The sequence below is a fragment of the Ochotona curzoniae genome, unplaced genomic scaffold (genome assembly GCF_017591425.1).
Source record: "Ochotona curzoniae isolate NIBS_2020 unplaced genomic scaffold, NIBS_Ocur_1.0 contig_3622, whole genome shotgun sequence".
NCBI classification, from domain to species: domain Eukaryota; kingdom Metazoa; phylum Chordata; class Mammalia; order Lagomorpha; family Ochotonidae; genus Ochotona; species Ochotona curzoniae.
The window spans coordinates 2,325,713-2,352,534 of record NW_024465926.1 but is presented as its reverse complement, the minus strand read 5'-3'; the positions used below and the strand labels follow the sequence as shown (position 1 = coordinate 2,352,534).

The window sequence follows — 26,822 nt, the reverse complement described above, 5'->3', positions numbered from 1 at the left end:
GCCTGCTCCAGAGGCCCCTGGGGTTCCTCACAAGGCCAAGGGCACTGGTGGGGTGCTGCTCAGTGCATGGGGGCAGGTCGCGTGGCTGGAAGCCACGGGAAGGCGTGAAGAGGACACTGAATCAGACGCAGCTGCAGGCCCTGCCTGCACCTCTTCATCCGCCCAGGACTGGGCATTGGTGATGCCTCGGTTTCCCCTCTCCAGCCTTCCTCCCTGGCCTGGCCTCTCTGCCTCTGGCCTGCCCCCGGTGTCAGCTGCTTTCCTGATTGGCCGGTCAGGATCCCATACTTACCCTCCCATGGCCTCTGTGTGGTCCTCACTCCCTCCCCTTCTGGCTCTGTTCTCAGTGCCCTGGGGGTGTCACTCACTGGTGCCTTCTGGCACCAAAATTGGCTTCCAGGTACACAGGTGGCCCCGGCCAGCTCCCTGGCTCCTTGGAGCTCGGTGCCAGGAAGGGGCACAGAGGCTGCGGTTCTGCCCCTAGCCCTACCTAAGTTCCTTCAGAACCTGCTAACACTGCTTCCCAGCCATTGCTGATAGCTCACAGTGCCCAGGAGAGGCAGGATCTGGCCAGAGGGCTCCTGGGGGCAGACGTGGAGATCTGGGACTCTGATGCCTGAGCCCCTGCCGGCCGTGACCCCAGGACAGTCACGGTGCCTGTCCTGGGGGAGGCTGTTCCAGCAGGCAATGGAGGTACATGACAGGGTTGGGGCAGTCACAGGGACTGTCCCTGGGATGCTTGGTCTTAAAGAACCACAGCAGTGACTGGCACCCGCTGTGCTGGAGGATAAGGAGATGAGACATGCCAGGGCTGGGGAGGGCAGGCCCTCCGTGCGTCCCACCAGCCTGACGCCCCTGGAAGCCACGTGTGTCCCACCTCTGACCACATTTCCCCTTTACGCCTTGGCTACTTCCCACAGTGGTGACTTATCTGTCAATATATTTGTTCCATCTGTGGTGCTCACCTCAGGTCTGCTCTCTGATCTGCTCTGAGTGTGTGTCACATGGATGGCCAGGAAGTGTGTCTGTGAAGAAGTAGGTGTACAAAGTGAGGGCATGAGCTCTCTGCCAGGGAGCAGCTGTCCTTAAGGGAAAGGGGGTGTCCTTGCTGTCCCTGAAGCTGTTGTGGGGTACAAGGTGCTGCCTAGGCATGCATGATGGCAGTGTGTGTGATCCGAAAGGCTCACGAGCGGAAGACGTCCCCCGCTGTCTCCACCCAGGGCATGTGGAGCTGTGGCAAGGGGTGGCCCAGCCACGGGGGCAGTGTTGGTGTATTGGTGGGTGTGGTGCCATAATGGCGGGAGGGTGGGTGGTGGCTCCCTGCTGTGGGCACAGCGCTGGGGGCTCAGCCTGCACAAGCAGGGCTCCTGCTGGTCTCAGCAAGGCAGAGGACCCAGCCCTCTCTGCTTGCCGTCTTTCAGTTTAAGAACCCGCTGATCCTGCTGCTGCTGAGCTCTGCCCTGGTCAGCGTCCTCACCCAGGAATACGAGGACGCCGTCAGCATCGCCTTGGTGAGTGGTGGCAGGGGTGGGGGCCTGGTCGGCCTCTGTTCGTGAGGCTGGCACCAGTGCTGGAGCTGGCATCACCACCCGACGTCATCGAGGGAAGGAGGTTGCTAAAGGGAGGTGCTGCCTGCTGACCTGTGCTGGCTTACCCAGAGAAAGGAGAGACCCCCTGACAGGCTCTGCCCTCACTCTGTCCCCAGGCCGTGCTCATCGTGGTCACTGTGGCCTTCGTCCAGGTGGGCTTCCCTCCCTGGGGGTCCCTACAGGGGCTTGTGCAGGCGTAATGGGAGCTTTGAGCTGTGGCTCTGCTCTGCTTCCCACCAGGAGTACAGGTCAGAGAAGTCTTTGGAGGAGCTGACCAAGCTGGTGCCCCCAGAATGCAACTGGTAAGTCAGAGCCCCATGGGTTGCGCTGGCTCGGCTGGCATTGAGTCCATGGGAGGACGGGTTCCTGCTGCACTCTCTCCGACCAGCACAGTGCTGTGAGTCCTCAGGCCACTACTCACCCTCTCTGGGCCTCCTGGGGGCCACAGAGGGTGGGAGCTGGAGCTGTCCTTGGCTTCTCAGAGAAGGGCCAGGGCTGACAGGGACCAGGGGTGGGTGCCAAGGGAGGTCCCCACGTGGCTACCTTGCCCTCATCTCTGACTTGTGGTGTTCAAGGCAGAAAAAACCCTCCCTGCCCCCTCCCCCGGCATCCCCCATGCCTCCTGGACACTTCTGCTCAGCATGGCACTGAGCCAAAGAACTTTCTGGAAACTTGCCATGAACCACCCTGCCCAATACAAGGCCTGCCCAGGGCTGCAGTTGCTGCACATGTGGCTGGGCTACTGTGCCCCAAATCCTGTGTTTGGTGTCGTTTTAACAAACCTTGGCTAGAAAAAAAAAAAGGCACATGGTCCTGGTGGTCCCTGGACGGGGCAGCTCAGGCCAAGGTCACCCTCCAGGGCCACCGCTCTGGGAAGAGGAAGCTGACAGACTAGGGTAGAGGTGGGCTTTTTAGAGAATGAACCCCAAGTTTGTATAAGGCAGAATGACTTGGAAACAAGGCTGGACTTCGCCCTTGACCCCTTCTGACATTGGCCAAGTCTGTGTGCTTAGCCTGTGTAACTCGAGGTAAAGCAACAGATAGGACCCTGCGACCACAGGACCCTTGGGGATTAGGGACGGCGACTCCTGGGCAGTGTGTCCTGGGGCAGTGGCATGGGGAAGCAAGCTGCACACTACTGAGCTAGCACTGCTCGGGTGGCTGTAGGTTGGGGGAGCCGGGGGGAGAGGAAGTTCCACCCAGTCACACTGGAGAGGGGCGTGTGTGTCTGTGTATATACGTTGTGTGTGTGTGCATGGCTCTGTACTGTATGTGTGCATGTGTCAGGGTGTGTGTGCCTAAGTATCTGTATGTCTGTGGGTATCAGAGATGCGGGCACAGGATGACAGATTGCAAAGCAAGAACAGAGAGCCTGAAGCTCTGGGCAGTCAGTGGACCCCGGAAAGGCCATGGGGACAGGAAGCATTCCGAGCTCCCTGGCTGGAGGAGTCTGTGGTCACCAAGTGGCCCCACCCTGATGTCTTGGGAGGAGCAGGTGCCGCGTGGGAACAGCAAGTCTCTGACTGGGACACTGAGCTATGAGGAACAGAACATGTAGTTGCAGTAATCTGTCTGGTAGCAAGGGGTCTAAAATGGGAAACGAGCACAGATTTCCAGATGGAATCAAGGATCTGCTCCCTGGTCCCAACTTGTGCCATCCTCAGCTTGTTGACTTTGTTCTCTAGATGGCTTCCCTCATGGCCTCAAGGTGGCTGCCAATGCTCTAGGCATCCCAACCAAACATGCAGAGCTCCTGCAGAGGGAGAGGTGGTACGTGTGTATGCAGAGTAAGGAAACCTTTCCCACGGCCCCCAGCAAGCGTCCACTCACGTCACACAAGCCCGTGTTGCATGATTTGACAGCCAGAGGCAGGGGGCAGGGCCACCCTGGCGGTCTCTGCCAGGCTCCCTGGAGCCTGTCACTGTGAGGAGAAGGTGGAGGTCTGAACGAGAGTGACTGTGGTGAAGGAGGCAGGAGGGAATGTCCGCCCAGCACACAAGGGCTGCAGCACAGAGGGAGCTGGGCTGTCTGAGAGCAGGACAGAGCGCAAGGGACAGTGACAGCCTGGGGGTTGGCCATGGGCAGGAGTCATGACTCAGTGTGTGTGCTGTAGGCGCTCCCTGGCTGCCCAAGCAAGGTGAATGGCAAGGGTCAGCCAACATCCAGCTGGTGTGGGTAGGGGCGGTGCCATGTCTGCGGTCTGAGGGCAGATGGTCTCTCCCACCGACCAAGGGGGACTGGCCTTTCTGGGTATTTAAAATGCACCTCCCTACTGGGACTCTGTCCCTGGCTCCCACACACAGCTCCTCCCCCAGGCCGCGGACTGCCAGCTCTGGGAGGGGCTTTGGAACCACTGATCTAAACCTGCCGAAGCTTCCGGAAGGCATGTGGTCCCCGCTTTGCGTGTGCAGTGATAACCTTGTTTTTCAGATGAGGCTGGGGTCCCCTGCCCCGCCCAGGTCTGCTGGGCTGTGTGAATTCAAAAATCATGAACCCATAAGTGCACAGTTTGCCTGCGGTTGGGGTGGTCTTTGCTCAGGTGGTCAGTGGATGTCCTTTCTCCCCTCATGGTGCAGCATCAGGGAGGGAAGGCTGCAGCACCTGCTGGCGCGGGAGCTGGTTCCTGGCGACCTCGTGGCTCTCTCCATTGGAGATCGGATCCCTGCAGACATCCGACTCATAGAGGTGAGCGCCTGGCGGGAAGGGAGTATGTGGCTGGCCCCTGACCTTGGCGTCCAGTGTGCAGCCACAGAGGGGACCACCTCTCGGAGCCTCAGTTTCCCTGCCTGCGTCCCGGGCAGCTTCCAGGGTCATTGTGGCGATGTTAAGCGGCACGTGTCCTCGCCGGCCCGGGCGGCTCCCTGGCCGCACGCAGTGGGCTTGTGCTGCAGAGCCAGGCTGCGGGACTGCCCATGTGTGTTGTCAACTTCCTGGGCTTCAAGAAGTAGTGGCCTCACAGGAACTCTGAAAACCCCTGCCCCGATCTCCCTGCGGGGGTGGGGGTCAGGGAACACTCTTTGCTTCTTCCCAGAGTCAGAACAATGGCCCAAGTTCTCTGCCTTTCCAAAAATAGAAGCAGCATTAAAGCAGGGCTGCTGGAACTCAGAGTCCCATATTACCTCCAGGGAGGGGAGAGGGTGGACAGGGGGTGCTGGGTGCCAGCCTGCCAGGCCACGGGAGGTAAGACACTGGCCTTCGGCCATCTCCTTGGCACCTGGGCTGCGTGGTTCTGTGTCCTCCTGTGTGTGGGCCCTGCTGCCTGCCCTCCTCCCTCTGCTTCCTCCTGGGGCTGAGACCCCTGAGCGGAACACCCCGTCTGATCTCAGCAAAGGGCACTGTGGTGTTCTTCCCTGCAGCCACGGGCGGAGGAGGAGGGGCCCAAACCTGAGGCTCTGGCCTCTGCAGGCTATGCTTTGCCCAGTTGCCAGGGAGCAGAGGTTTCCTGTTGTTCTCTACCCCGTGCCCGGGTAGCTGGTGGAATGATGGGGGCTGGGGGTTAGCCGTGCTTTAGGTCCCCCCACACTCCCTCCTCCTGTGGCCAGATGCATTCAGGGGCTCAGGGTTCCTTCTTTCCACTTCCACTCTCAGACATAAGAGACTCCAGGTCTGGAGGGGGCACAGGCCTGCCCCCACCAAGCCCTGTGCCCCTGTACCTGTCATGGTGTGGGACCCAGTGAGGACACCACGTGACTCCCTGTGCCTCACTGTGGTCAGGACCCGGTGGGTGTCCTCCACGGCCTTCCCTGCTCCAGCCTGGCAGAGGGACTGTCCTCTGCCCACTCCCTCCCATCCCCCACAGGGGTTCTCTGACTCCACTTTCTCTGAACACCTGGAAGGTTTGGAGGGCACTGGCCGAGCACTTTGTACAGTGAACCTCAAGTTCCCATCAACCACCTTCCCTATCTTCCGGTGCCTCTCTGTGCCCACCTAGAGGGAGGCACGTGGGCCAGGGGGCAGCTGGGAGTGTCGAGCTGCAGGGGCGTGGTGGGGGGAGGCACAGGTGCTGGGAGGTGCGCTCTGGGACCACCACAGCTCCAGTAGCTTGTTCTGGGTGGAGGCAGGCGTGGACAGGAGTTGGTGCGGGATTTGCAAGGCGGGAGCAGTTCAGCAGGGAGCTGAGTGACTGGTACTCCATCTGGGATGCCAGTATGGCCAGAGGTAGCTTTTTTTTTTTTTTAAGATTTATTTTGTTTTCATTGGAAAATCAGACATACAGAGAGGAGAAGAGATGAGAAAGGAAGATTTTCCACCCAATGATTCACTCCCCAAGCAACCACAACAGCCAGAGCTAAGCCGATCCAAAGCCAGGAGTCCAGAGCCTCCTCTGGGTCTCCCACATGGGTGCAGGGCCCCAAGGCTTTGGGCTGTCCTCGACTGCTTTCCCAGATCACAAGCAGGGAGCTGGATGGGAAGCAGGGCAGCCAGGATTAGAACCAGCACCCATGGGATCCCAGAATGCACAAGGTGAGGACTCTAGCCGCTAGGCTACCTCACCGGGCCCAGCCAATGGTAGTTTAACATGCTGCACTACCACACTGGCTCCTGAGTTTGGTTCCTGGAGGCCTTGGAAACTGCAGTTCTCAATCCTGCATCCGCGTTCGCAGCATGTTCCCTGGTGGATGTTCCTGATGCCCGAGCCCTGTGGCAGAGGGACAGTCATGCTCTCTGCCCCCTGTTCCACTAGGTCACCGACCTCCTGGTGGACGAGTCCAGCTTCACGGGGGAAGGTGAGCCCTGCAGCAAGACGGACGGCCCCTTGGCGGGCGGGGCCGACCTCACCTCACTCCACAACATCGTCTTCATGGGGACCCTGGTGCAGTCCGGCAAGGGCCAGGTGAGGCCACAAGCCCCAGCACCCGCCCCCCGCCGGCTCCTGGCCTCAGCCTGGACGCCGCCTCTGTCTGTCCGAGCAGGGTGTTGTGATCGGAACTGGGGAGAAGTCACAATTCGGAGAAGTGTTTAAGATGATGCAAGCTGAGGAGGTGAGAGCCCGGGGGTCGGGTCTTCTGCAAGCTGGGGTTTGAGCTAGCGGGGGTGTCTGTTCTGGGTTTGTGGGCTTAGGGGGCACAGGTGGGACCTTGTCTGACCATCACCCTCGCCCTCCAGACGCCCAAGACTCCTCTTCAGAAAAGCATGGACAGGTTGGGGAAGCAGCTGACTATCTTCTCATTTGTCATCATTGGTGAGTAAAGCAACTTCCACCTGGATGGCTGGGTGGTGGGAAAGCAAAAACATGGAGGCCCACGGGGGAAGATTTTAAAGCTCACACCAAGAAGCAGAAGTTATTACCTTTGCCTGTTTCCTGTTGGCTAAGATGGAGTCACATGGCATCCCCAACTGCAAAGGAGTCTGGGAAATGTAGTTCAGCTGTATTTCTAGTCAAGGCCATGCCTGGGTTGGTGTGGACTTAGGTGACATACCCAGCAGCACGTTTGCAACACTGCAGATCTAAATTCAGGTCTTTACGCCTGTGCAAGCCCAGGCCTGATTCCACGACCTTGACTGCCGTTCTTCAGTGCCTGGCCCGTGAGGAGTAATGATTAAGTAACGCAACACAGCACTGCCCACGGGGCATGCTGTGGTGCGGGGCAACATCCTGGGGTCAGGCCGACACCCCAGAGCCAGAAAATGTTCCTGGGAGATGCAGCTGCCCCTGCCTGCTGCAGTGTGGCTGCACCCCAGGTCACCCTGTGCCATGAGCCTGGACCCAGGAGCACGCTGGGCACACGAGACCCTGTGTTAGTCCTAGGGCCACACGGTGAGCCAGGCACGGCTTCTGCTCTTACAGGGGGCCCGGGCCACCAGCAGAGAGATCCCCTGAACTGATAGGAGGAGTTAGCACCTGCAGGAGACTTCAAAGGGCATGGAGGGAAATGGAATTCAAAGACGCTTATATTTGCTCAGCCAGTTTTGAACCCACGCACACGTTTTCTCACACTCTGGTTGCTTTGAGGCTTAGCAAGACCCCTTGCGTGAGGGTCTTCATACGTTGCCCAGAGGAGGGGGCGCTGTCATGGAGCATCCGGGTATCTTGAACCTTTGTCTCAAATGGCTACAATGTCTGTGGCTGGGCCAGGCCAAAACAAGAAGCCAGGAGCTTCGTCTGGGTTTCCCACATGGGTGTAGGGTCCCAAGGCTTTGGGCCGTCCCCGAGTGCTTTCCCAGGCAACAAGCAGGGAGCTGGATGGGAAGAGGGGCCACTGGTACTAGAACCAGCGCCCATATGGGATCCCAGCACTTGCAAGGCAAGGACTTCAGGCTCTAGGCTGTAGCGCCGGGCCCAGCTTCATCTGTTCTAACATTCCCCTACGATGAGATTGCATTTCACTACTCCCCCTCCTCTGGCCCATTTCATCTGTGTGCCCCTAATGTGCCAGGAGCCAAGCCAACAGGTCACATGTGGTGGTCCCTATGCCCCTCTCCCACACGCATGCACTCCCACTCAGCCATGGCTCTTGTCAGCAGGTGGCCAGCCTCGGGCCCCTGTCCTTCTAAGAAGGTTGGCAGCCCTGGCTGAGGCCTGGGTGTTACTGCCAAGCAGTGAGTTGTCTTAAACCTTGTGAACATTCCTGGATTGGGGAAGTGGCTATCGGTATGGTCACCATGCCCATTCCAGAGGAGCAAACCAAGGCCTCGCTGGTACGCACAGCCCCAGGTCATCTCCTGTGCGGCACAGATCGGTCCTGTGTTGTGGGGCGGGTCTGTGTGCGGCAGCTCAGCAGGCCCAGCGTGGTGCTTAGCGTTTCCAGCCAGCGGTACATTTGGTCAATGATCAATAAGGCAGAAGTGAACTGCTCAGACAGCGAGCTAGAAGGGTGTGCTGGCCGCTGTCGCTGGCCACACCAGGCACTGCAGACAGCCGTGCTTGTGCAAAATCCAGACATTGGCAAGTGACCTGCTGTGCCAGCCGCCGCTTCACTGGGTACAGCGCGGGTCCTTCCAGAGGCAAGACCGGGGCTCTGCTGTGGTGGGGAGGGTCCCTGAGGGGACGAGAGCCACCAGGCAGAGCGCAGGTCTCCTCCGCAGGTCTCATCATGCTGCTCGGCTGGCTGCAGGGGAAGCAGCTGCTCAGCATGTTCACCATCGGTGTCAGGTAAGGGCTCTGCAGGGCCTTGCCTGCTGCCCACGCGTGTCCCTGACCTGCCAGGTACACAGTGAAGGAACTTCCTCTGCCGTGTTTGGCTCTTTATGCCAAAGAGTGTGAGCCCCCGAGCCTCGTGCCCACCCCTGCCGCCTGCTGGCCCGGCTGGTGGGGGCAGGCTGGGCTCCTGTTCCACAGAGCAGGAAGCCGAGGTGAGGACCGACATGGTGACCCAGGCTTGCAGAAGGAGAGTGCTGAGGGGACAGACCCCGCTGCTGCTGGGCAGCGGGGGCCACAGTGTCCCACATGTGCTGGCTGAGCAGCTGTGGCCAGCTGGGTACACCATCGAGCACTGGCCCTGGTGGGGTCTCCAGGCCATGGATCGGGGTGCCCGTTGGTAACAGCTATTCTGTGCTGAGAGCACATGGGAGGCTGGTGCTGAGTGGGCCCCGCGGGGGTGGGAGGGCCCATGACCTGCACACGTGGCCGGGAATAGGGGTGTGACGAACTGACAGCAGATGGAGAAAAGACCAGGTAAGATAACAGGGCCAGGTGTGCCGGTGGGGTAGGCTCAGTGAAGGCTCAGAAAGGATGCAAGGACTGTGCCTGCAGGGCTTGGCAGGGGGCATGCCTGGACCCCAGCAGGAAGGGCCAGAGATGGACAGTCGGGGTGGACCTGCAACACCTTCCCTGCCATCTCCATGCTACTTTAAAAAAAAAGGATTGATTTGCATGGTGGTTAGAGTGAAGGGGAGAGACACAGAATCTTCTCTCCATCTGTCCATGTCACATGGTCACAGTGGTTGGAGCCTAGAGTTTTACCCACTTGCACACGGGAGGTCAAATACTTGGAGTTTCAAATCTGTGCCCATAGTGAATACCAGCACTGCAAAAAGCGGCTTAACTCGCTATGCCACAGTGCCAGCCCAGGGCATGGGAGCTGCTGGCTGGCCACGTGGAAAGGCAGAAGCAGAGAAAAGCTGGGAGCCAGCAGGTGGGCATGAGCCCTGGAGCAGGTTAGGCTTGAGGTGAGAGGCCTTCTGCAGGAGGAGGCCACCAGAGGGCAGGGTCCCCGGCTGAGGGTCGCTGCCATAGGGGCCGAGTGCAGCTGACCCTGCCGAAAGAACTGTCTCAAAACCCAGTCCTCGTCCTGCGTGCCCCGAGCGACACTGAGGGAGACTCGGGGCTGACACTTTTCCTGGTCCGCCCTGACTGACCTGTTTTTATTGCTGTGAACACAGAGGCACCAGCCGTGGTGCGGTGTGGTGTGCCCACCCCACGCCTCCACAAATGTTTGGCCAGTCTGGGCCATAAACCCATGCTGCAATCTTGATCTAGAACTTGTCCCCACGTGTCCCTGGTCCCAGGGTCCACGGTACAGATACTAAGTTTGTTTTGATGGTGAGATACGGACCCTCTGTGCCACCCCACCCACACTGGCCACCTGTGAAGTCAGAAGTGACGTGGCAGCGTGCAGTTCTGGTCGTGGCTGTTGTGTTCTTGGCACTGCCTGAGGTGGTGGCACAGTCCCAGCCAGGGCTTCCCTTGTGCACGGAGCTGGATGTCCAGGTGCCCGGGGTCCCCTCCAGGAGATGTGGCATGAAAACTTAAGCTGGAGTTTGCACGGGAAAGATGCTGGGTGGCTGCTCTGGGCCCCGCGGGGCACAGCTCTGTGTGTGGCAGTCGGGCATGAATGACTGTCAACAGTCATCACGGCTTCTTTTCATCACCATTGCTTTGAAATTTCTTTAAAGATAATTTTCGGTCACAAAGCGGAAAGAATCGAGTGACCATCCATGTCGTAACCACAAGCTCCCACACTGGTCAGCTCACAGCTACTCGTGCTGTTGGCCAGATCTCGGCCGCTCTGTGTCGCCTTGGGTTATCTCATGGCCCCCACCAAAAAATGCTTTCAGAGCAGGCCTGGGTGTCAGCTGCACCACATCCCCATTTGCCAAGTGTGCACATGGACTCCGCGCCACAGAGTGCTGGGACCCCTGTTTAGCTGTCACCCCTGGGGGCCTCTGCCCAGCTCACACTGTTGGAGAGGCCTCGTTGGGGTGGGCTGAGTCCCGTGCCCTCCCCCCAGAATGAGCAGCCAGAGCTGCAGGAGGCTGAGTCAGATGATCAATCTGGAGGATGAGGCAGGGAGGGCGACAGCTGCGCCGAGCCACCGACCTCCTTCCTCTGGCCTTTCTCTGGTCTTACTGGGGTGACCGAACCTCGACATGAATGGCAGGCGGTCATCAAAGGACGCCACAGGCGGGCAATCCCACTCCTAGAGTTCCTTCCCTTGTCTCTGATGGGAGAATGTGAGCTGTGCGGTGCCCCTCCCAGCCCCTGTGGCAAGCTGCAGCGGGGGCATGCAGGTGTACCACGAGGTGGGGGGACGCTGAGACCCCTCGTCTCTATGTCCATACTGATGGTGGCCACCTACCCTCCCCTTCCATCCCGAGGCAGCCTGGCAGTGGCGGCCATCCCTGAGGGCCTGCCAATCGTGGTCACGGTCACGCTGGTCCTGGGAGTGCTGCGCATGGCCAAGAAGCGGGTCATTGTGAAGAAGCTGCCCATTGTGGAGACCCTAGGTGAGACCACACGGTTTCAGGGGATGTTTGGGGGTCAGCTTGGGGTGGGGGAGATGGCGGTGACCGTCCCCTCTCCCCTGCCAGGCTGCTGCAATGTCATCTGCTCTGACAAGACAGGGACCCTGACGGCCAACCAGATGACCGTGACGCAGCTGGTCACGTCTGACGGGCTGCACGCCGAGGTGGGTGCCAAGCACATTCGTGGGGCCTGTCTCAGCAGCCTGGTCCTGTGCTGGTCAGAGGGCTGGACCGGACGGCGCGCGTGAGGGCTAAGCATACTACACAGCTGCCACGCTAATGGGTCCCCTCCATGCCGTGACGAGCTGACTGTGCCCGTTCTTGGCACCCGCCACTTCCCTTTCCTGTCCACTTGGCACACTTGTGAGCTCCTCAGTGCAGCTTTGCTCTCTTGGCTTCTTTTTTCCATGAACCTGTCCTGCACCTCATTCTGAAAGCAGCACCCTCTGGGTGTCCTGCCACGCCCACTGGTGGACGCTGCCTCCACACCCTGATGGCAGGGCGAGGGTCCCTGGGGCTGCTCCTGTGGCCCTGAGCAAACATTGGCCACACCCTGCGGGGGGTGGGGACACAGGCTTACCTCCCATGGTTGCCTGTGCATCGAGTGACCCTGGTGCCGACTGGCCAGCTCTGATCTGGGAGAGCATGTGGCTGGCTCCCACCAACACTTCCGGGCTTCTGCAGGTCAGCGGCATTGGGTACAGTGGCGAAGGGACCGTCTGCCTTTTACCATCCCAGGAGGTAGTGAAGGAATTTTCCAACATCTCGGTGGGAAAATTGGTGGAGGTAAGCATTGGGGGCACCCTGGGGAAAGATGGGAGTCCTGGCATTGCTTGGAATGGAGCTGCAGGTGGGCCACCTAAGCCCACCACAGGCTGTCACAGCATCAGGACGTGAACCGCAGACAGGGAAGGTGGGAGGTGAGAGGAGAGGAGGGTCCTTTGTGCTCACCTCCGCTTTGCTAGGAGGGGCTACAGTCAGCTGCTCAGACAGGTGCTGGAAGACGTGATGGGAACCGTGGGGGTCTCGCCTCTCCAGACCCCTGCATCCCCTCAGCTTTAGATTGAGGCGAGGGGGGCTCGGAGCAGTGGCGTGAGGGCTGCACTTCCCATCCAGGGGTAGGGAGAGCTGGGCCCCCCGTGTTTTTACCATTGCTGCTTTTCATGTTCAGTGTTTGTGGCACGCTGAGACAGGCCCCATCCACAGACTTGACCCTTTTTGAAGTCTGCAGCAGATGGCTTTAGCTCAGGGCCGTGAGGTACGCCCAGCACATCTGTCCCACTCGGGCCCACATCCCAGGCAGAATCCCCATGGCGGGGCCCCGCTCCCCACCACCCACACTCAGGACCCCACAGGCTATGCTTTCACCCCTGACTTCCCTAGACCCCGCAGGGTGCCAGCTCCCTGTCCTAACCAGAGGTGTTGGAAACCCCCTCCAGGCCGGCTGTGTGGCCAACAACGCCGTCATCAGGAGGAACACTGTCCTTGGGCAGCCCACAGAGGGCGCCCTGCTGGCGCTGGCCATGAAGGTAGGAACCCTGGGGGGAGTGCCAGGGGCTGCAGGGGTGGGATAGGAGCAGGTGGCTGAGTGAGGAGGGGGTACCCTGGGTGCTGTGTGCTCTCTGAAGGCTCCAGCAGGCCCTGCCCGTGCCGATGCAGGTGTGGGGAGAGTGGGAGGTACCTGGGCCTTCGCCCCATCCAGCCCCTGTCTATGAGGGGCTGACTCCTTCTGATATGTGACATGCTTGCTGTCCTGCCCCCAGTACTGGAGCACCCAAAGGAGCAGGTGAGGGACCCTTTGGTGGGCCCTGCTAGGTCTTGGGCACATGGGGACAGGTGAGCAGTAGAAAGGGGAGGAAGAAGTTGGGGCGTGGAGCCGCGGGTGGGAGGAGGAAGGGAGTGAAGGCCCCGTCTGCACCTGCACCCATTTCCTGGGCAGCCTGGTGGGGGACGCACTCCTGGTCTCTCTCACTTCAGCCAGGCCTAGGGACACATCGGCCCTGCCCCCACCGTCATCCCTGTGGCTGCCAGGTGATTTGTCTCTCATCCCTTCTCACTCCCCAGGTCAGGACAGCCCAGCTCGGGTGTTTGTTCTGCACCATCTGACCCCTGCCTGCCTCTGTGCCCTGACCTCTCTGGCCACCTCCAGCCTTCTTCAAGTTCACTTCAGTGTTCCCTCCCCTTTTTGTTAATTAAGCTCTTTATTGAGCTCCAAAGCATGCTTAAAGAGCTGCATGCCTGTGGCATCTACATCTGAGTCACGGGGGGCGGGGTACGCATAGCTGGGTGGAGCCATCGCCTCATCCAGCACCCTGTCCACCTGAGAGCCCCTGTCTCTGAGCAGGGTGTGCCTTCCCCATGGCAGCCGGCCACCCGTGGCACCATATGGTGCAGCACGTCCTGGGCACCCATCACTGTGTGGGCTGTAACTCCTGTGCCTCACCCACCCCAGTTTTCATAAGTCACCTCTCTTGTCCCAGGCCCATCAGCTTACCCGTCCCGTGCACCCATAGGAGGTTCTGCCTCCTGGAAGCCAGCACCCATAGCGGGCAAGTGGGGACAAGGGCACACAGGGTGGGTTCCACCTGAGACTCTCAGACAGGGCCTGCGGGCTCAGCTCCTACCCCTTCTGCCCCCAAAGCTGGCTGAACCCTCACCCCACACATGGGAACTTTGGAGGGGTGGGCAGCAACCCAGGGAACTGCAGTTCCTGTGGTCAGAAATCAGAGTGGGGGTGGGACTCCTAGCTGACAGGGACCACACCCATTGCCCACCTCCTGCCAAATGGTGCACAGCCACATGCCGTCTCCTCTGATGCTCGGGCATTGGAGCAGAACCCTCAGAGATCTGGGTTAGGACTTCACTGTAGAGATGTGTTTGTGGGGACGAAGCTCGGCTCCCCCGCTTACAGGACTGCCAGACACTGCGTCCTGGTCACCCAAGCCTGAGAAACATTCACACCTCAGGCACGTGGTCTGTGTGTGTGCTGTGTGCATGCCACAGGTGCATGGTCTGTGTGTGTGCTGTGTGCATGCCACAGGTGCATGGTCTGTGTGTGTGCTGTGTGCATGCCACAGGTGCATGGTCTGTGTGTGTGCTGTGTGCATGCCACAGGTGCATGGTCTGTGTGTGTGCTGTGTGCATGCCACAGGTGCATGGTCTGTGTGTGTGCTGTGTGCATGCCACAGGTGCATGGTCTGTGTGTGTGCTGTGTGCATGCCACAGGTGCATGGTCTGTGTGTGTGCTGTGTGCATGCCACAGGTGCATGGTCTGTGTGTGTGCTGTGTGCATGCCACAGGTGCATGGTCTGTGTGTGTGCTGTGTGCATGCCACAGGTGCATGGTCTGTGTGTGTGCTGTGTGCATGCCACAGGTGCATGGTCTGTGTGTGTGCTGTGTGCATGCCACAGGTGCATGGTCTGTGTGTGTGCTGTGTGCATGCCACAGGTGCATGGTCTGTGTGTGTGCTGTGTGCATGCCACAGGTGCATGGTCTGTGTGTGTGCTGTGTGCATGCCACAGGTGCATGGTCTGTGTGTGTGCTGTGTGCATGCCACAGGTGCATGGTCTGTGTGTGTGCTGTGTGCATGCCACAGGTGCATGGTCTGTGTGTGTGCTGTGTGCATGCCACAGGTGCATGGTCTGTGTGTGTGCTGTGTGCATGCCACAGGTGCATGGTCTGTGTGTGTGCTGTGTGCATGCCACAGGTGCATGGTCTGTGTGTGTGCTGTGTGCATGCCACAGGTGCATGGTCTGTGTGCATACTTGTGCTTGGAATATAAGGTCATCATAAAGGTTGTGGGAAATTCATGGCATGAAAAAACTGCATCTAAAAACATTCTTGCACTGAACATATTATTGTAAATTTTTACTTTACGAAAGTATTTGGAAGGCACAGAGACAACGATAGTGATGTTCCATCCACTGGTTCACTCCCCAAACGCCTGTCACAGCCCAGGCGCAGCCATGTGAGTGGCAGGGACCCAGATCCTGAGCTGTCACCTGCCGGCTGTGTGCACACCTCACAGGGTGGCCCGGGACAGGCTGGCTGCAGGTGGCTCACCAAAGGGCCTGCTTTCTCACCCCAGATGGACCTGGGTGACATCAAAGATGCCTATGTGAGGAAGAAGGAGATTCCGTTCAGCTCCGAGCAGAAGTGGATGGCCGTGAGGTGCAGCACCAAGAGTGGGGTGAGTCTGCCGTACCCCCACCTCTAAATGCAGCCTTGGGACTCGGGATCCACCTGGCCATTGATAGTCAGTGTCTGTTAGATTCACGTCCTCTTTCGGGCATCTCTCAAAGCAGCATCCCTGGGGTGGTGGCAACAATGCCACCCGGGACCAGGCCTGCTGAGGCAGAAGTAAGTGCCACCCAGCAGCCTGTACCTGCCGGTGCCACCCAGCAGCCTGTACCTGCCAGTGCCTAGGCAGCAGGTACAGCTTTGTCTCTGGCCTGAATGGCTGAGTGGGTGGCTGAGTGGCACATGTCCCTGTGGTCGCCCTGTGCCGGCCAGCGCTGAGCCTCTACTTCCTGGACCTCCCACACTGAGGTCCTGCTTGTCCTATTGGCTCCTCCCTTTGGGGGTGGAGCCACCCTGGCTCCTGGGGCGGGACCTATGGCTGCTTTTTCCTCTCCTTCCTCCATCTCAAGTCTCCCTCTCACCTCTCCCAGGACCAGGACGACACCTACTTCATGAAAGGGGCTTTTGAAGAGGTGATCAGCTCCTGCAGCAGCTATAACCACGGGGGTATTCCCCTGCCCCTGACGCCGCAGCACCGGGCCTTCTGCCTGCAGGAGGAGGCGAGGATGGGCTCACTGGGCCTGCGTGGTCAGTGCGGGTGGCTCAGTGGCTAGGCAGCCCTCGGGAGGGTGGTCAGGTGGAACAGAAATGCTCAGTGCCCAAGGTCACATGCGGGGCAGGACGCCCCCACACACCACCCAGCACTCAGTGGCACCTGTCTGCCCCTGTGGTTTCCGCATGGGCGGCGTTTCCCCAAGCAGGAGCCCTGGACGGTACTGGCCATGGTGGCCTCTACCCCACACCCTGCTGACCCCTGCTCGGTGGTGGTCTCTCCTCAGTGCTGGCCCTGGCCTCTGGGCCCGAGCTGGGCGCGCTGATGTTCCTGGGCCTGGTGGGCATCATCGACCCACCAAGGGCTGGCGTGAAGGAAGCTGTGCAGGCGCTGCGTGCCTCAGGCGTGTCAGTGGCAATGATCACGGGGGACGCGCTGGAGACGGCCCTGGCTGTGGGTATGCCAGGGGAGAGGATGCGGGGAGCCTGATCCCTTTGTCCATGGCGTTCCTGCCTTATGGGTCAAGGCTGGGTCAGGAGCACTACGCCTGGGCAGGATCCAATGGGCAGTGGGCATGCCACTCCTAGGAGTCTGTTCCCCAGAAGGGGCCATGTCCTTGTACACTGAGGACAATGGGCAGTGTTGCACCCAGTGGCAGTCTGGTTCCTGGCACCAGCTTTGGAATCAGAGCCACATCAGGCTCCAAGTTTGCCCCTCCCCAGGCTGTGGGACCTTGGGGTGGCCATTCCTCCCTGGGGATGTGAGGCTGTTGCTATGTGTCACTTCTGGGGAGGCAGGGCCACAAAGCTGACACAGAGCCTAATTCTCGTGGATGCCCACATGCAGAAGGTTGGGGGGGCTGGAAGCCCCACCCCTGGAACCCCAAAGATCTCTGACTTGCTTCTCCCCGAAGGCAGAAGCATCGGCCTGTGTGATGGGAAGCTGCAGGCCATGTCTGGGGAGGAAGTGGACGGCATGGAACTGAGCGAGCTGGCCAAGCATGTCCAGAAGGTGGAGCTCCTGAGGCAGGAACTGGGCGGGGCGGGGGGCTCCCCTTCTCAGACCCTGACCTTGCGCCTCCCTGATGCAGGTGTCTGTATTCTTCAGGACCAGCCCCAAACACAAGCTCAAGATCATCAAGGTACTCAGGGAAGGGAGGGGGGAAGCAGGCATGCCATGGGCGCCAGGCGATGTTCTAGTTGTGTGTGGAACCTGGGACCATGCCCGAGCTCCTCTGATTCTCAGTCTGTGGAAATTACTTTTTTTTAAGTATTTGAAAGCCAGAGTTTAGGTGCCAGCGCAATGGCATACAGGCTAATCCTCTGTCTGCAGCACTGCCTTCCCATATCGGCGCCAGTTCGAGTTCGGGCTGCTCCAGTTCTGATCCAGCTGTCTGCTTTGGGCCTGAGGAAGCAGGGAAGATGGCCCAAATCTGAGCACCTGCACCCATGTGGGACATTCAGAGGAAGCTTCTGGCTTCAGCTTGGCTCAGCTCTGGCCACTGGGATCATTTATAGAGCGACAGCAGCAGGTGGAAGATTCGCTCCCTGTAACTCTTTCAATTAAAATGCATCTTAGGAAGGAAAAGCAAGGCCAGAGTTAAGAGACCTCTCCCTCTGCTAGTTTCACTCCCCAAGGTCTGGGCCAAACCAAGCCCAGGAGCTCCTTCCAGGTCTCTTCGGGTACAAGGCCCAAGCACGTGGGCCATCTTCCGCTGCTGGGTCAGAAGTGAGACAGTCAGGACACAAACTGGCTCCTGTATGGGACACTGCAGGGGGCGGCTTTATCAGCTATACCACAGCTAGTTATTTTTCTCAAAGTGTTCATTTCTTGGGCCTTGTTTTGGAGATGTAGTAGGGGTGACTGTCCAGGTCCCTGCTGCGGGAAAGGCAGGGAGAAGGGGTCCCTAGTCCCCCCCACCCCCGTGTGGGGGTGTTGATTTTATGATGGGCAGACCGAGGTTGAGAGGTTCGAGGCACTGCCCCTTTCCTGCTCGTGCAGGTGGAGCTGGGCTGACCACTCGGCACCCTCCGGACAGGGGCGTGGGAGGGAGGCAGAAGCATCTGGAAGGGGCATCCTTGTGCTGCAAGCCTCCATCAGCTCACTCCCCAAAGGCACTGCAGGAGTCGGGGGCGATTGTGGCCATGACGGGGGACGGTGTGAACGACGCAGTGGCCCTCAAGTCGGCTGACATCGGGATCGCCATGGGGCAGATGGGGACGGACGTCAGCAAGGAGGCCGCCACCATGATCCTGGTGGACGATGACTTCTCGGCCATCATGTGAGCGGCTCCCGGGGACCAGACAGCCAGGGAGGAGTCCTGGGGGTGGGAGGGAGTGACCACATGTTGGGCCACCACACTGTGACAGGGCTGATCCACCCTGGCACCAGGCCCTGCACCTCCCGCTCTGGGTCAGCCCGGCTGAGGTCTGTGTGATGACAGCCTGCAAGGTCCTGGGCAGTGGGCAGGAGCCAGGGAGGCTCATTTCAGTTCTAATGAAGACTCGATTCCTGCCTCTGTCACAGTAACTGTGAGGGGGCTGTGTTCTGACACCCCAACTAGATGAGCACACATTGCCACCCACACGAGCCCCAGGTGGTGTACCCTAAGTTTTATCTGTTTGAAAGGCAGACAAAGAGATGTTACGGCCCCTGGCTCACTTCTCCAATGGCCAGGGCTGGGCCATTAGCTGCCTCCCAGGTGCCACAGGCGCTGGGCTGAAGTGGAGCAGTAGGGACTCAAACCAGCACTCTGATAGCAGAGGCTTAACCCCTCACCACAAAGCCACCGCACAATCTGCTCCCGCAGCGTTTAACAAGTGCACTGAGGGGCTGGCACTGTGATGTTAAGCCACTGCCTGCAGTGTCGGCATCCCACATGGGCATTGGTTCGAGTCCTGGCTGCTCCATTTCTGGTCCAGTTCCCTACCAATGCACCTGGGATTGTGGCTAATGCCCACGTGGGAGACCAAGAAGCAGCTCCCGGCTTCAGACCAGCCCTGCTCTGGTAGCTGAGGCTGTTGGAGTAAACCAGCAGGTGGAGGTTCTCTGTAAATCTGCCTTTCAACAACAAAATTGAGAAGTACAGTGCGTTTACAGCTTCATGGCTTCTCTTCTGTAAATCCCCCACGCCCCCTCCCGTCCCTGAAGCCACCTGCCTGCCCCCCCCAGCTGTGCCACGAGGGGACAATGAGTGCAGCTGCAGGCCACACAGGGCGCAGCACCCCCCACCCCCCGCCGGGCCCCTCACCCCCTTCCTCCCCCAGGAGCGCAGTGGAGGAGGGCAAGGGCATCTTCCACAACATCAAGAACTTCGTGCGCTTCCAGCTGAGCACGTAAGTCAGCCATGCTCGGGGCAGGAGGGCACGCAGGTGGGCACTGCGCCCAGGCCGGCCGGCAGCTGTCACGGCCCACTCTGCCCTGCAGGAGCATCTCCGCCCTCAGCCTCATCACCCTGTCCACTGTCTTCAACCTGCCCAGCCCCCTCAATGCCATGCAGATCCTGTGGATCAACATCATCATGGACGGGCCCCCGGCGCAGAGGTGAGACCCCGAGCCCCAGTGGCCCCTGCAGGGAGTGGGGCAGTGCGGCTTGGAGGGACCGCAACCAGCCACCTCCAAGAAGTCCTCTCCGTTAACCCAGTGCAGCCCTCTTCTACCCACTGCCCCTCCCACTGCAGAGGCAGACCTGCTTGCTCTCTGCTGGCGCCCAGCCTCTGGCACGAGCCAGAGGGAGCAGCCAGCACAGGAGTCGGAGACCTCTGCAGACCCCGAGCAGGCTGTGGGGCTAAGTGCCAGCATCCTCTGTACCCACCCTTCCTTGCTTTGCTGACAGCTGCCCAGGAAGAGGTTGTCACCCTGTCTCTTACAAGCACCCCATCCCCGGGAGTAGGGTATCGCTGTCCCATGCAGGGGGAGGCCTTGGCCTCTTGTCCCCGCCACCCCGCTTAGTCCAGCTTTGGAAGAGTAAGCCAGTGCAGAGCCCAGCTCCTGTTTGTCTTGGCAGGGGGCTCCAGGGCAGGCCTGGCTGGGGCCCCTTCCAGCAATGGCAGGGGTCAGAGGATGAAGGAGGACCCCTGTGGCAGTCTTGCAGGGGTAGGCAACTGCCATGCCATCAGGCACCAGTGGGTACCAGAAGGAACCGTGCAGGCAGCTGTTGGAGGGAGGGACAGGTGGGGTAGGCAGACGTCGGTACAGGGCAGCCCTCGGCCGCAGCTGATGCCCACCCGAGCTGAACCCAGCCTCCTGGTTCACACGCGACCTCTCTCTGGGCAGCCTGGGGGTGGAGCCCGTGGACCAGGACGCCCTGGGACAGCCGCCCCGCAGGGTACAGGACAAGATCCTGGGCCGCGCGCTGCTCCTGCGTACCCTCCTGTCCGCTGCCATCATCATCAGCGGGACGCTGTTCGTCTTCTGGAAAGAGGTGAGCCCTGCGCTGTGCTGCTTCACTTGGGGATGGCACAATGCCCACACCGCAGGTGGTGCAGGGCAGGATGCCCACCCCACAAGGCCGACCCAGGGTGGGCAGGGGAAAGGCAGTGACAGAGGCAGGAGTTGGGGACAGAGCACAGGATGCTGTTTTCCTACTGAGGGCTGGGGGCCCTCCCCCTGTCCCCGCCCATCAGCAGGAAACAGGGTGAAGCCTTGTAAGGGGTGGACATATTGCTGGGTCCACCCAGCTTCCCCTGAGCTGCTCCAGTGTGGGACGGCTCCTGCCGTTCTCAGGCCAAAGCTCTGTGTGCTCAGCCTTGTCCATGCCCGGTGAGCTCCTGTGCAGTAGGCCTCAGCTGTCTCACAGGGTGAGCTCTCACCCAGCAGCAGCGGGGCTGGAGGGGCCCGGCCCCCACAGCATCAGCCAACCCCCTCCCCTGACACTCCCTCCTGCAGTTTCTCCAGCTTCTCTCCCTGGGCCCGTCACAGCCCCGCTTCCTCCCCAGCGCTCCAAGGTCAGCCCCTCCCTATCCTTGGTAGGGAGTTCCCCTACCAATAACGCAGTCCCCTCCCTGGGACCATTTCCTGCTGGAGGAGTGGTCTCCCTTTGACCTGTACCACCTGCACCTGTCAGCCCTGTGGCTCAGAGCTGCCCTTCCTTCCAGTGGCAAAGACTTCCAGACGGAAGGAAACCGCTGACTGCTTTGAAAGGCGGAGAGAGACGGGGCGGGAGGGAGAGCATTTTCTTCCATCCCCGCTGCCCATGCCCCAGATGTCCACAGGAGCCAGCAGAAGCCACGAGCCTGGGACGCCACACAGGTGTCCCACATGGGCTGCAGGAAGCTGCAAGTAGTTCAGGCCGAGAGCCCAGGTGCTCGGACAGGAAGTAGAGTAACCACTGAACCAGCACCATCCCGGAACGCAGCTTCCAGACCAGCTCCTCTCACCCCCTCATCCTGCCAGCCGGCACCCGAGCGGCCCGTGGGCACAGCTGCCCCCTCCCGCTCACCCAGGCTGTGCCTGACCTTGCAGATTCCCGCAGATGGCACCAGCACCCCCCGCACCACGACCATGACCTTCACCTGCTTTGTCTTCTTCGACCTCTTCAATGCCCTGACCTGCCGCTCCCAGGTAAGCCACGCTGGCCCCTCAGCCCTGCCCCGTGCCCCCTGCCCCGTGGGACAAGGGCAGCTCTTGCAGCAGCCCATGTGACCCTTCTACCTGTAGACCAAACTGATCGTGGAGCTCGGCTTCTTCCGGAACCACATGTTCCTCTACTCGGTGCTGGGCTCCATCCTGGGCCAGCTGGCCGTCATCTACGCCCCGCCCCTGCAGAAGGTCTTCCAGACAGAGAACCTGGGTGCGCTCGGTGAGCACAGCTTCCCCCCACCGCGTCAAACCCCCCACCCACGGGGGCCTCTCCCCACTCCCGGGCTCGGTGGGAGGCTGCGAGCCTGAAGGTGGGGGCAGCCAGAGGAGGCTCTGGCTCGGCCCTGACTGTGATGCCTGCCTGACACTGCAGCAGGGGTGACCCCAACACCTGCTTACCTAAGGCAGCAGCTGCCCCCCACCCCCTCCTGGGCAGAGCAGGTGTTAGTGGCCAGGCCTGCTGTGGCCTCCCCAGGCTGCTGGCACTGCCTTTCTCTGAAGTTGCACTGGCAGGGGCGGCCCAAGAGTGACCACAGCTGGCTGTGGCCCTAGTCCTGCCCACCCTGCCTGCCCTTGACCTCTCCCAGGAGCTTGGGCTTAGCCAGGCATGTCCGAGGCTGCAGGGGGCGGTGCCCGTGCCCTCCATGCAAGACCAGCGGTGGTCACTTGGCCTATGTCGCTGTGGACACCGGCACAGAGCACGCCAGCGGTGCCTCACGCCTGCCTCCACCTGCAGGAAGCGAGGCAGCTGCCCCTTGCCGCAGCTGAGCTGGGCAGCCCGTGTGCCCCTGACCAGCCCCAGGGAGTAGGGAGACCCCAGGCACGTGTCAGGCAGGCAGTGTTACCTAGGGCCCAGCATGCCCCTGTGCCCTGCCCAGGCTCTGGGCCACCCCAGGTTTGTTTCTCGAGGGGGGGAGGGGCACTGCTCTGTCAGGGGAAGCAGCAGGGCTGGTCCTTCACCTCCAGGGGAGCCTGTGCCCCTCTCTGTGGCTTTCTCAGGACACAGCTCGGGGTCCAGGGTGCCAGTGGCTGGGGGCCAGCACAGCTGGCATCCATGATCCTCCTCTGCTCACCTCCGCAGACCTGCTCTTTCTCATGGGGCTGGCCTCGTCCGTGTTCGTTTTGTCGGAGCTCCTCAAGCTGTGTGAGAAGTACTGCTGGGGGCCCGGGAAGGGCCAGAAGCACCCCAAAGCCAGCGCGGCCACCAGCCCCTGTCCTGGCCCCTGAGTCGGCTCTGCCTTCTGCCCGTGTGTGTCCTGGGGGCACAGCAGCGTGAGGACGCACACGGTAATGCGCTCAGAAACCCTGTGGGAACCGCGTCTCCCTCTGTCCCTCCCTCTTGGCCTCCGGGCAGAGCTGTCCTGACATGCCATGCTGTTTAAAGAACTAAATCCACCTTCCCAACTGCGACGGAGCCAAGAGGGCACTGCCCACTCGGGCACACTGCCCCACACAGGAGCTGCCCTGGACCAGCCTGGCTGCAGACTGCAGCTGCCCGACGATCCATCAGAGGCCATTGCAGCGCGTCACAAGGTCCCTGGATCCCAGGAAGAGCCGCCCTGTGTGGACACTGGAGGCACAGCACACAGCAGCACTCATTAGCTCTGCAAGCTAAGCTACAAAAACTCAGCTAAAAACCCCCTCTAACGCGCCCTCCACACAGGAAAGCTGCTGAAGTCCTGGCTTAGACCTCCCACTGACATGGCCAAAGGCGGTGATCAGCTAGGTCCTACTGAAACTGACAGTTTACTCAAGGCTACAGAAAACTGCAGAAGGGGCCGGACATTTGCTAGTATATCCCAAGATGAAAAAACTCAGCCAGACTCACTGGTGACTGCTTCCAGCGGCTAGCCCACAGATGGGAAACCCCACGGTGTTGTGAACTGCAGGACAAGCATCTGCTAAAATTAAGCCCTCCTCTTGATTTTAAACAACAAAGTCTCAGCAAGCCAGGACAGAGCAGACACGTCCTTGCTGAATCCTCAGGGACCCGCAGACTCCCACCCTCACCGAGGTGAGGGGGCCCACCTCCCACTGCGTGCAAACCAAGAACTGGTAGTCCTAACTGGGACCGGATACACCGACCACAACAACCAGCAGAGCACACCCCAAAGAATCGTTAAAAGGAGGAGGACAGGTGAGTTTGGCCAAAATATACTAGGTCGGCGCCAATCAACAGTGTGTCTACACTCCAGTAATGAACAGTCGCCAGCTGGCAAAACGTGCAGTGCCATTTTAGAAAGACTAAATATTCTAAAGACTGAGGTGTGAAGCAATGCCATTGAGTACAGGCTCTGTGGCCTGGGAACCACCACATTCCAATTTCAAAAACTGGAAAATAAGCAGAGAGACAACCATACGCATGAATCGGCGGCCTTGGCCCGGGAAAGCCACCAGTTCTCCCCGGAACTGACCGATGCTCTTCACGCAGGTACGATCGGAACCCCAGCAGGACTGTTCTGAAATGTAGGTGGACAGACCCAGACTCTGAAATGGCCAAAAGACAATTCTGTGTGGCCCCAGGAGTGGCCCACATGCCAGCCAGCTCACCAGTGACAAGACATCCGGAACCAACTCAGGGGAACCAGGATGGTGGTGGCAGCGAACAGCGCTGCCACTAGGGGGCGTGCATCAAAGCCAAGGAATCCCTCCAAGCCAAACCTTACACAGGGGGCTGAAGGAAGACACATCCACAACCTCAGGAGCTGGGGAGGGCCACGGGTGCCTAAAGAACTGATGAACTGAGGAAGACTTAGTAGCCACCAGGGGACTTGTATCCAGGAGATTTTGAACGAGTTGGAATTTCTGAGAACTTTCTAGAAGTTGCTTAGGTGGGACCTGGAGCCTGGAAGTGTTTTCTCCAGAGAGGATGTGAGATGGCAAGTTCAGGAAAACATCTGGTGCCAGCGGCCAGCAGGGCAATGTGCAGCTCCCTCTGCAGGGCAAACCGCAGTGCCTGCCCCCCCCCCACCCGCGTCTGCTCAGCTGCCGCAGGACGAGCCAGCAGAATCCCAACTGGACACGGGAACCCACCCCTCCTACCCAGGTACTTCTAGGGAGACCTCAACAAGCAGTCCCACAAAGACAGGCCCAGGAACGCTCAGGGACACTCTGTGAGGGCACTGCCCTCCTGGGCATGGGGGTTTGAACTGGCAGGTGCAATGCCTGCTCATGTCCCTGACTCCAGCAGAGCAGCCGGCACCAGCATGGCTCCCATGATTCCAGTGGTGCCCACGGGATGGAATTCCCAGCTGCGCAGTGCACCAACAGCTACGGGCTCGCTCTTTCTCTCTGCCTCTCACATAAATATATAGTTTTAAAATAAAAAGTTTTATTTTGGTGCAAAAAAAAAAATGTTGGCAAATTCATGTGTGGTTTTGGATTCCACCACCCAGTGCTCTGCGTGGAGTGCCTGGCAGGAGTGTGCACAGAAGGGGGGCCTAGGGATGCTACACAGTCTGAGCGATGCCCACTATAGTCAGGGCACATGCTGTGTCAGACTCTGCCTTCTCAGTGTTGGGGCTCCTGAAACCACCCCCATGCCCTCCTGGTCGTCAGCCTCTGGGCTCCTGGGGGTTCCGTGGGGCTCACAAGCGAGTGTCTGAACAGCAACAGGACCTAGAGGAAGCCTCGGCTGTGTACTTTGTGCCAGAGGACTGGGGCACACCGTGCCAGCCACTCAGCACCCTGTGTCCTGCACCTCGGGTATGGTGGGATCGCAGGGCAGTGCTGTGCCAACGCCAGCATCCCACTCTGACTCCTGGGCCAAGGCTAGGGGGACGAGGGATGGGACCGCAAAAGCCTTGGGCACTTGGATTCCTAAGTCAAATCCCTCAGGGAAAGCGCACCCACAAAATGCAGCAAATACACACACACACACACACACACACACACAGAGTGATGCTAACAACACACTCAACAAGGAGCATACTACCGCCGCAGGCAGGGCGCAACTCAAGGCCAAACACATTTAGGGGCAAGACAGGGTCACCCCGGCCACCTCCAGGGCCTCTGTCCAGTGCAGCACCCATGACACCAGAGCAGAAGCACGAGCTGCAGACATTTGACAGGTCCCCTGGGAGGCCAGCTCGGCATACGAGCCCTCCACTGCCTCGGCAGGCAGACCCAGCCCCGACGCCACCACGCTGGCTGTGGCTCGGTAAGTGCAGACACCAGCTCTCGGGGAAGTCCCGGGCATCTGGGGACAGCAGGCAAACTGCAGCCCAGGGAGCCCCACACGCACCTGAGAGGAGGCGGGGCTCGGAGGGCGGCAGCCGGGGGTCGTCACTGCTTCCACTCCATTCTGTTCAGCAATGTGACCGTCAACTCAGAAATAAAAAACAAAAACGTGTAACCAGCCTCAGACAAGCAGAAGGAAGAACTAAAAGGCAGAATGAGTTCTGGCTAACAGAGTAAAATCCCATCCACGGCCATGAAAATGCTAGAAAGTAGGGCAGATGTTCAACACCTCCCTCAATCCCACGTGGATCAGTGTGAAGACAGAACTGGAAGGCAGCACAGCCACCTCAGGCAGAGCCCAACAGGACGGCAGGTGGCGCTTCTGGCCTCCTGGCCTCCAGCCCCTGGAGAATCTGACCCGACTGGGGCACTAACCCCTCTCTTCTGGAAGATGTAAAGAGAAGGTGCCAGGTTATTTTTTTAAGGCTGACAAAGCTTTAAAACGGAATCATGCTTTGCATAAAATCTGACAAAAAAAAAAAAGCTGCAGACCAACTCAGCACACATGGTCACAAGAGTGCTGGCCACAGGTCAGAGGGACCCGATTTCCACAGCACAGAGGACAGGAGCCGGTGGTGTGGCACAGCCAGGAACGCAGTATCCCACCCAAGCACCAGCTGCGGTCCCAGCTGCTGTCCTTCCGATCCAGCTCCTTGCTGGCAGCCCGGACAAGCAGGAGGCAGTCCACTTGTTAGGGTCCCTGCCCCCCAGGGGAGACCTAGAACACACTCCTGGCCCCCAGTGCAGGCTGGTCCAGCCCTGGCCACTGCAGCCACCTGGGCAGAGAGCCAGCAGACCGAAAACTACCCTTCTCTCTCTTCCAACACTTTCGTCGTTGTTGTTATTTATTTATTTATTTTGAAAAGCAAATTTAGAGAGAAGAGACAGAGAGATCTATCTGGTGGTTCACCCCCAGGTAGCCATAAAAGCCAGAGCCT

At 59.7% G+C, this 26,822-nt stretch overlaps 1 protein-coding gene across 1 annotated transcript in view; it reads left to right on the top strand.

Moving 5' to 3' along the window:
• The window catches only part of ATP2C2 (ATPase secretory pathway Ca2+ transporting 2), a 35,842-nt gene extending 12,970 nt beyond the window's left edge, over positions 1–22,872 (top strand). Inside the window, exons 4-27 of the mRNA XM_040982153.1 lie at positions 1,422–1,511; positions 1,706–1,741; positions 1,830–1,891; positions 4,166–4,274; positions 6,274–6,423; positions 6,503–6,571; positions 6,696–6,771; positions 8,616–8,682; positions 11,131–11,255; positions 11,340–11,437; positions 11,958–12,059; positions 12,713–12,802; positions 15,361–15,462; positions 15,944–16,100; positions 16,352–16,522; positions 16,979–17,076; positions 17,156–17,206; positions 18,180–18,346; positions 19,332–19,400; positions 19,492–19,608; positions 20,341–20,488; positions 21,529–21,627; positions 21,724–21,865; positions 22,727–22,872. Coding sequence (XP_040838087.1) covers positions 1,422–1,511; positions 1,706–1,741; positions 1,830–1,891; positions 4,166–4,274; positions 6,274–6,423; positions 6,503–6,571; positions 6,696–6,771; positions 8,616–8,682; positions 11,131–11,255; positions 11,340–11,437; positions 11,958–12,059; positions 12,713–12,802; positions 15,361–15,462; positions 15,944–16,100; positions 16,352–16,522; positions 16,979–17,076; positions 17,156–17,206; positions 18,180–18,346; positions 19,332–19,400; positions 19,492–19,608; positions 20,341–20,488; positions 21,529–21,627; positions 21,724–21,865; positions 22,727–22,872 — 2,541 coding nt within the window. The remainder of the gene's footprint in view (positions 1–1,421; positions 1,512–1,705; positions 1,742–1,829; positions 1,892–4,165; positions 4,275–6,273; positions 6,424–6,502; positions 6,572–6,695; positions 6,772–8,615; positions 8,683–11,130; positions 11,256–11,339; positions 11,438–11,957; positions 12,060–12,712; positions 12,803–15,360; positions 15,463–15,943; positions 16,101–16,351; positions 16,523–16,978; positions 17,077–17,155; positions 17,207–18,179; positions 18,347–19,331; positions 19,401–19,491; positions 19,609–20,340; positions 20,489–21,528; positions 21,628–21,723; positions 21,866–22,726) is intronic.
• The last annotated feature ends 3,950 nt before the right edge of the window (positions 22,873–26,822 follow it).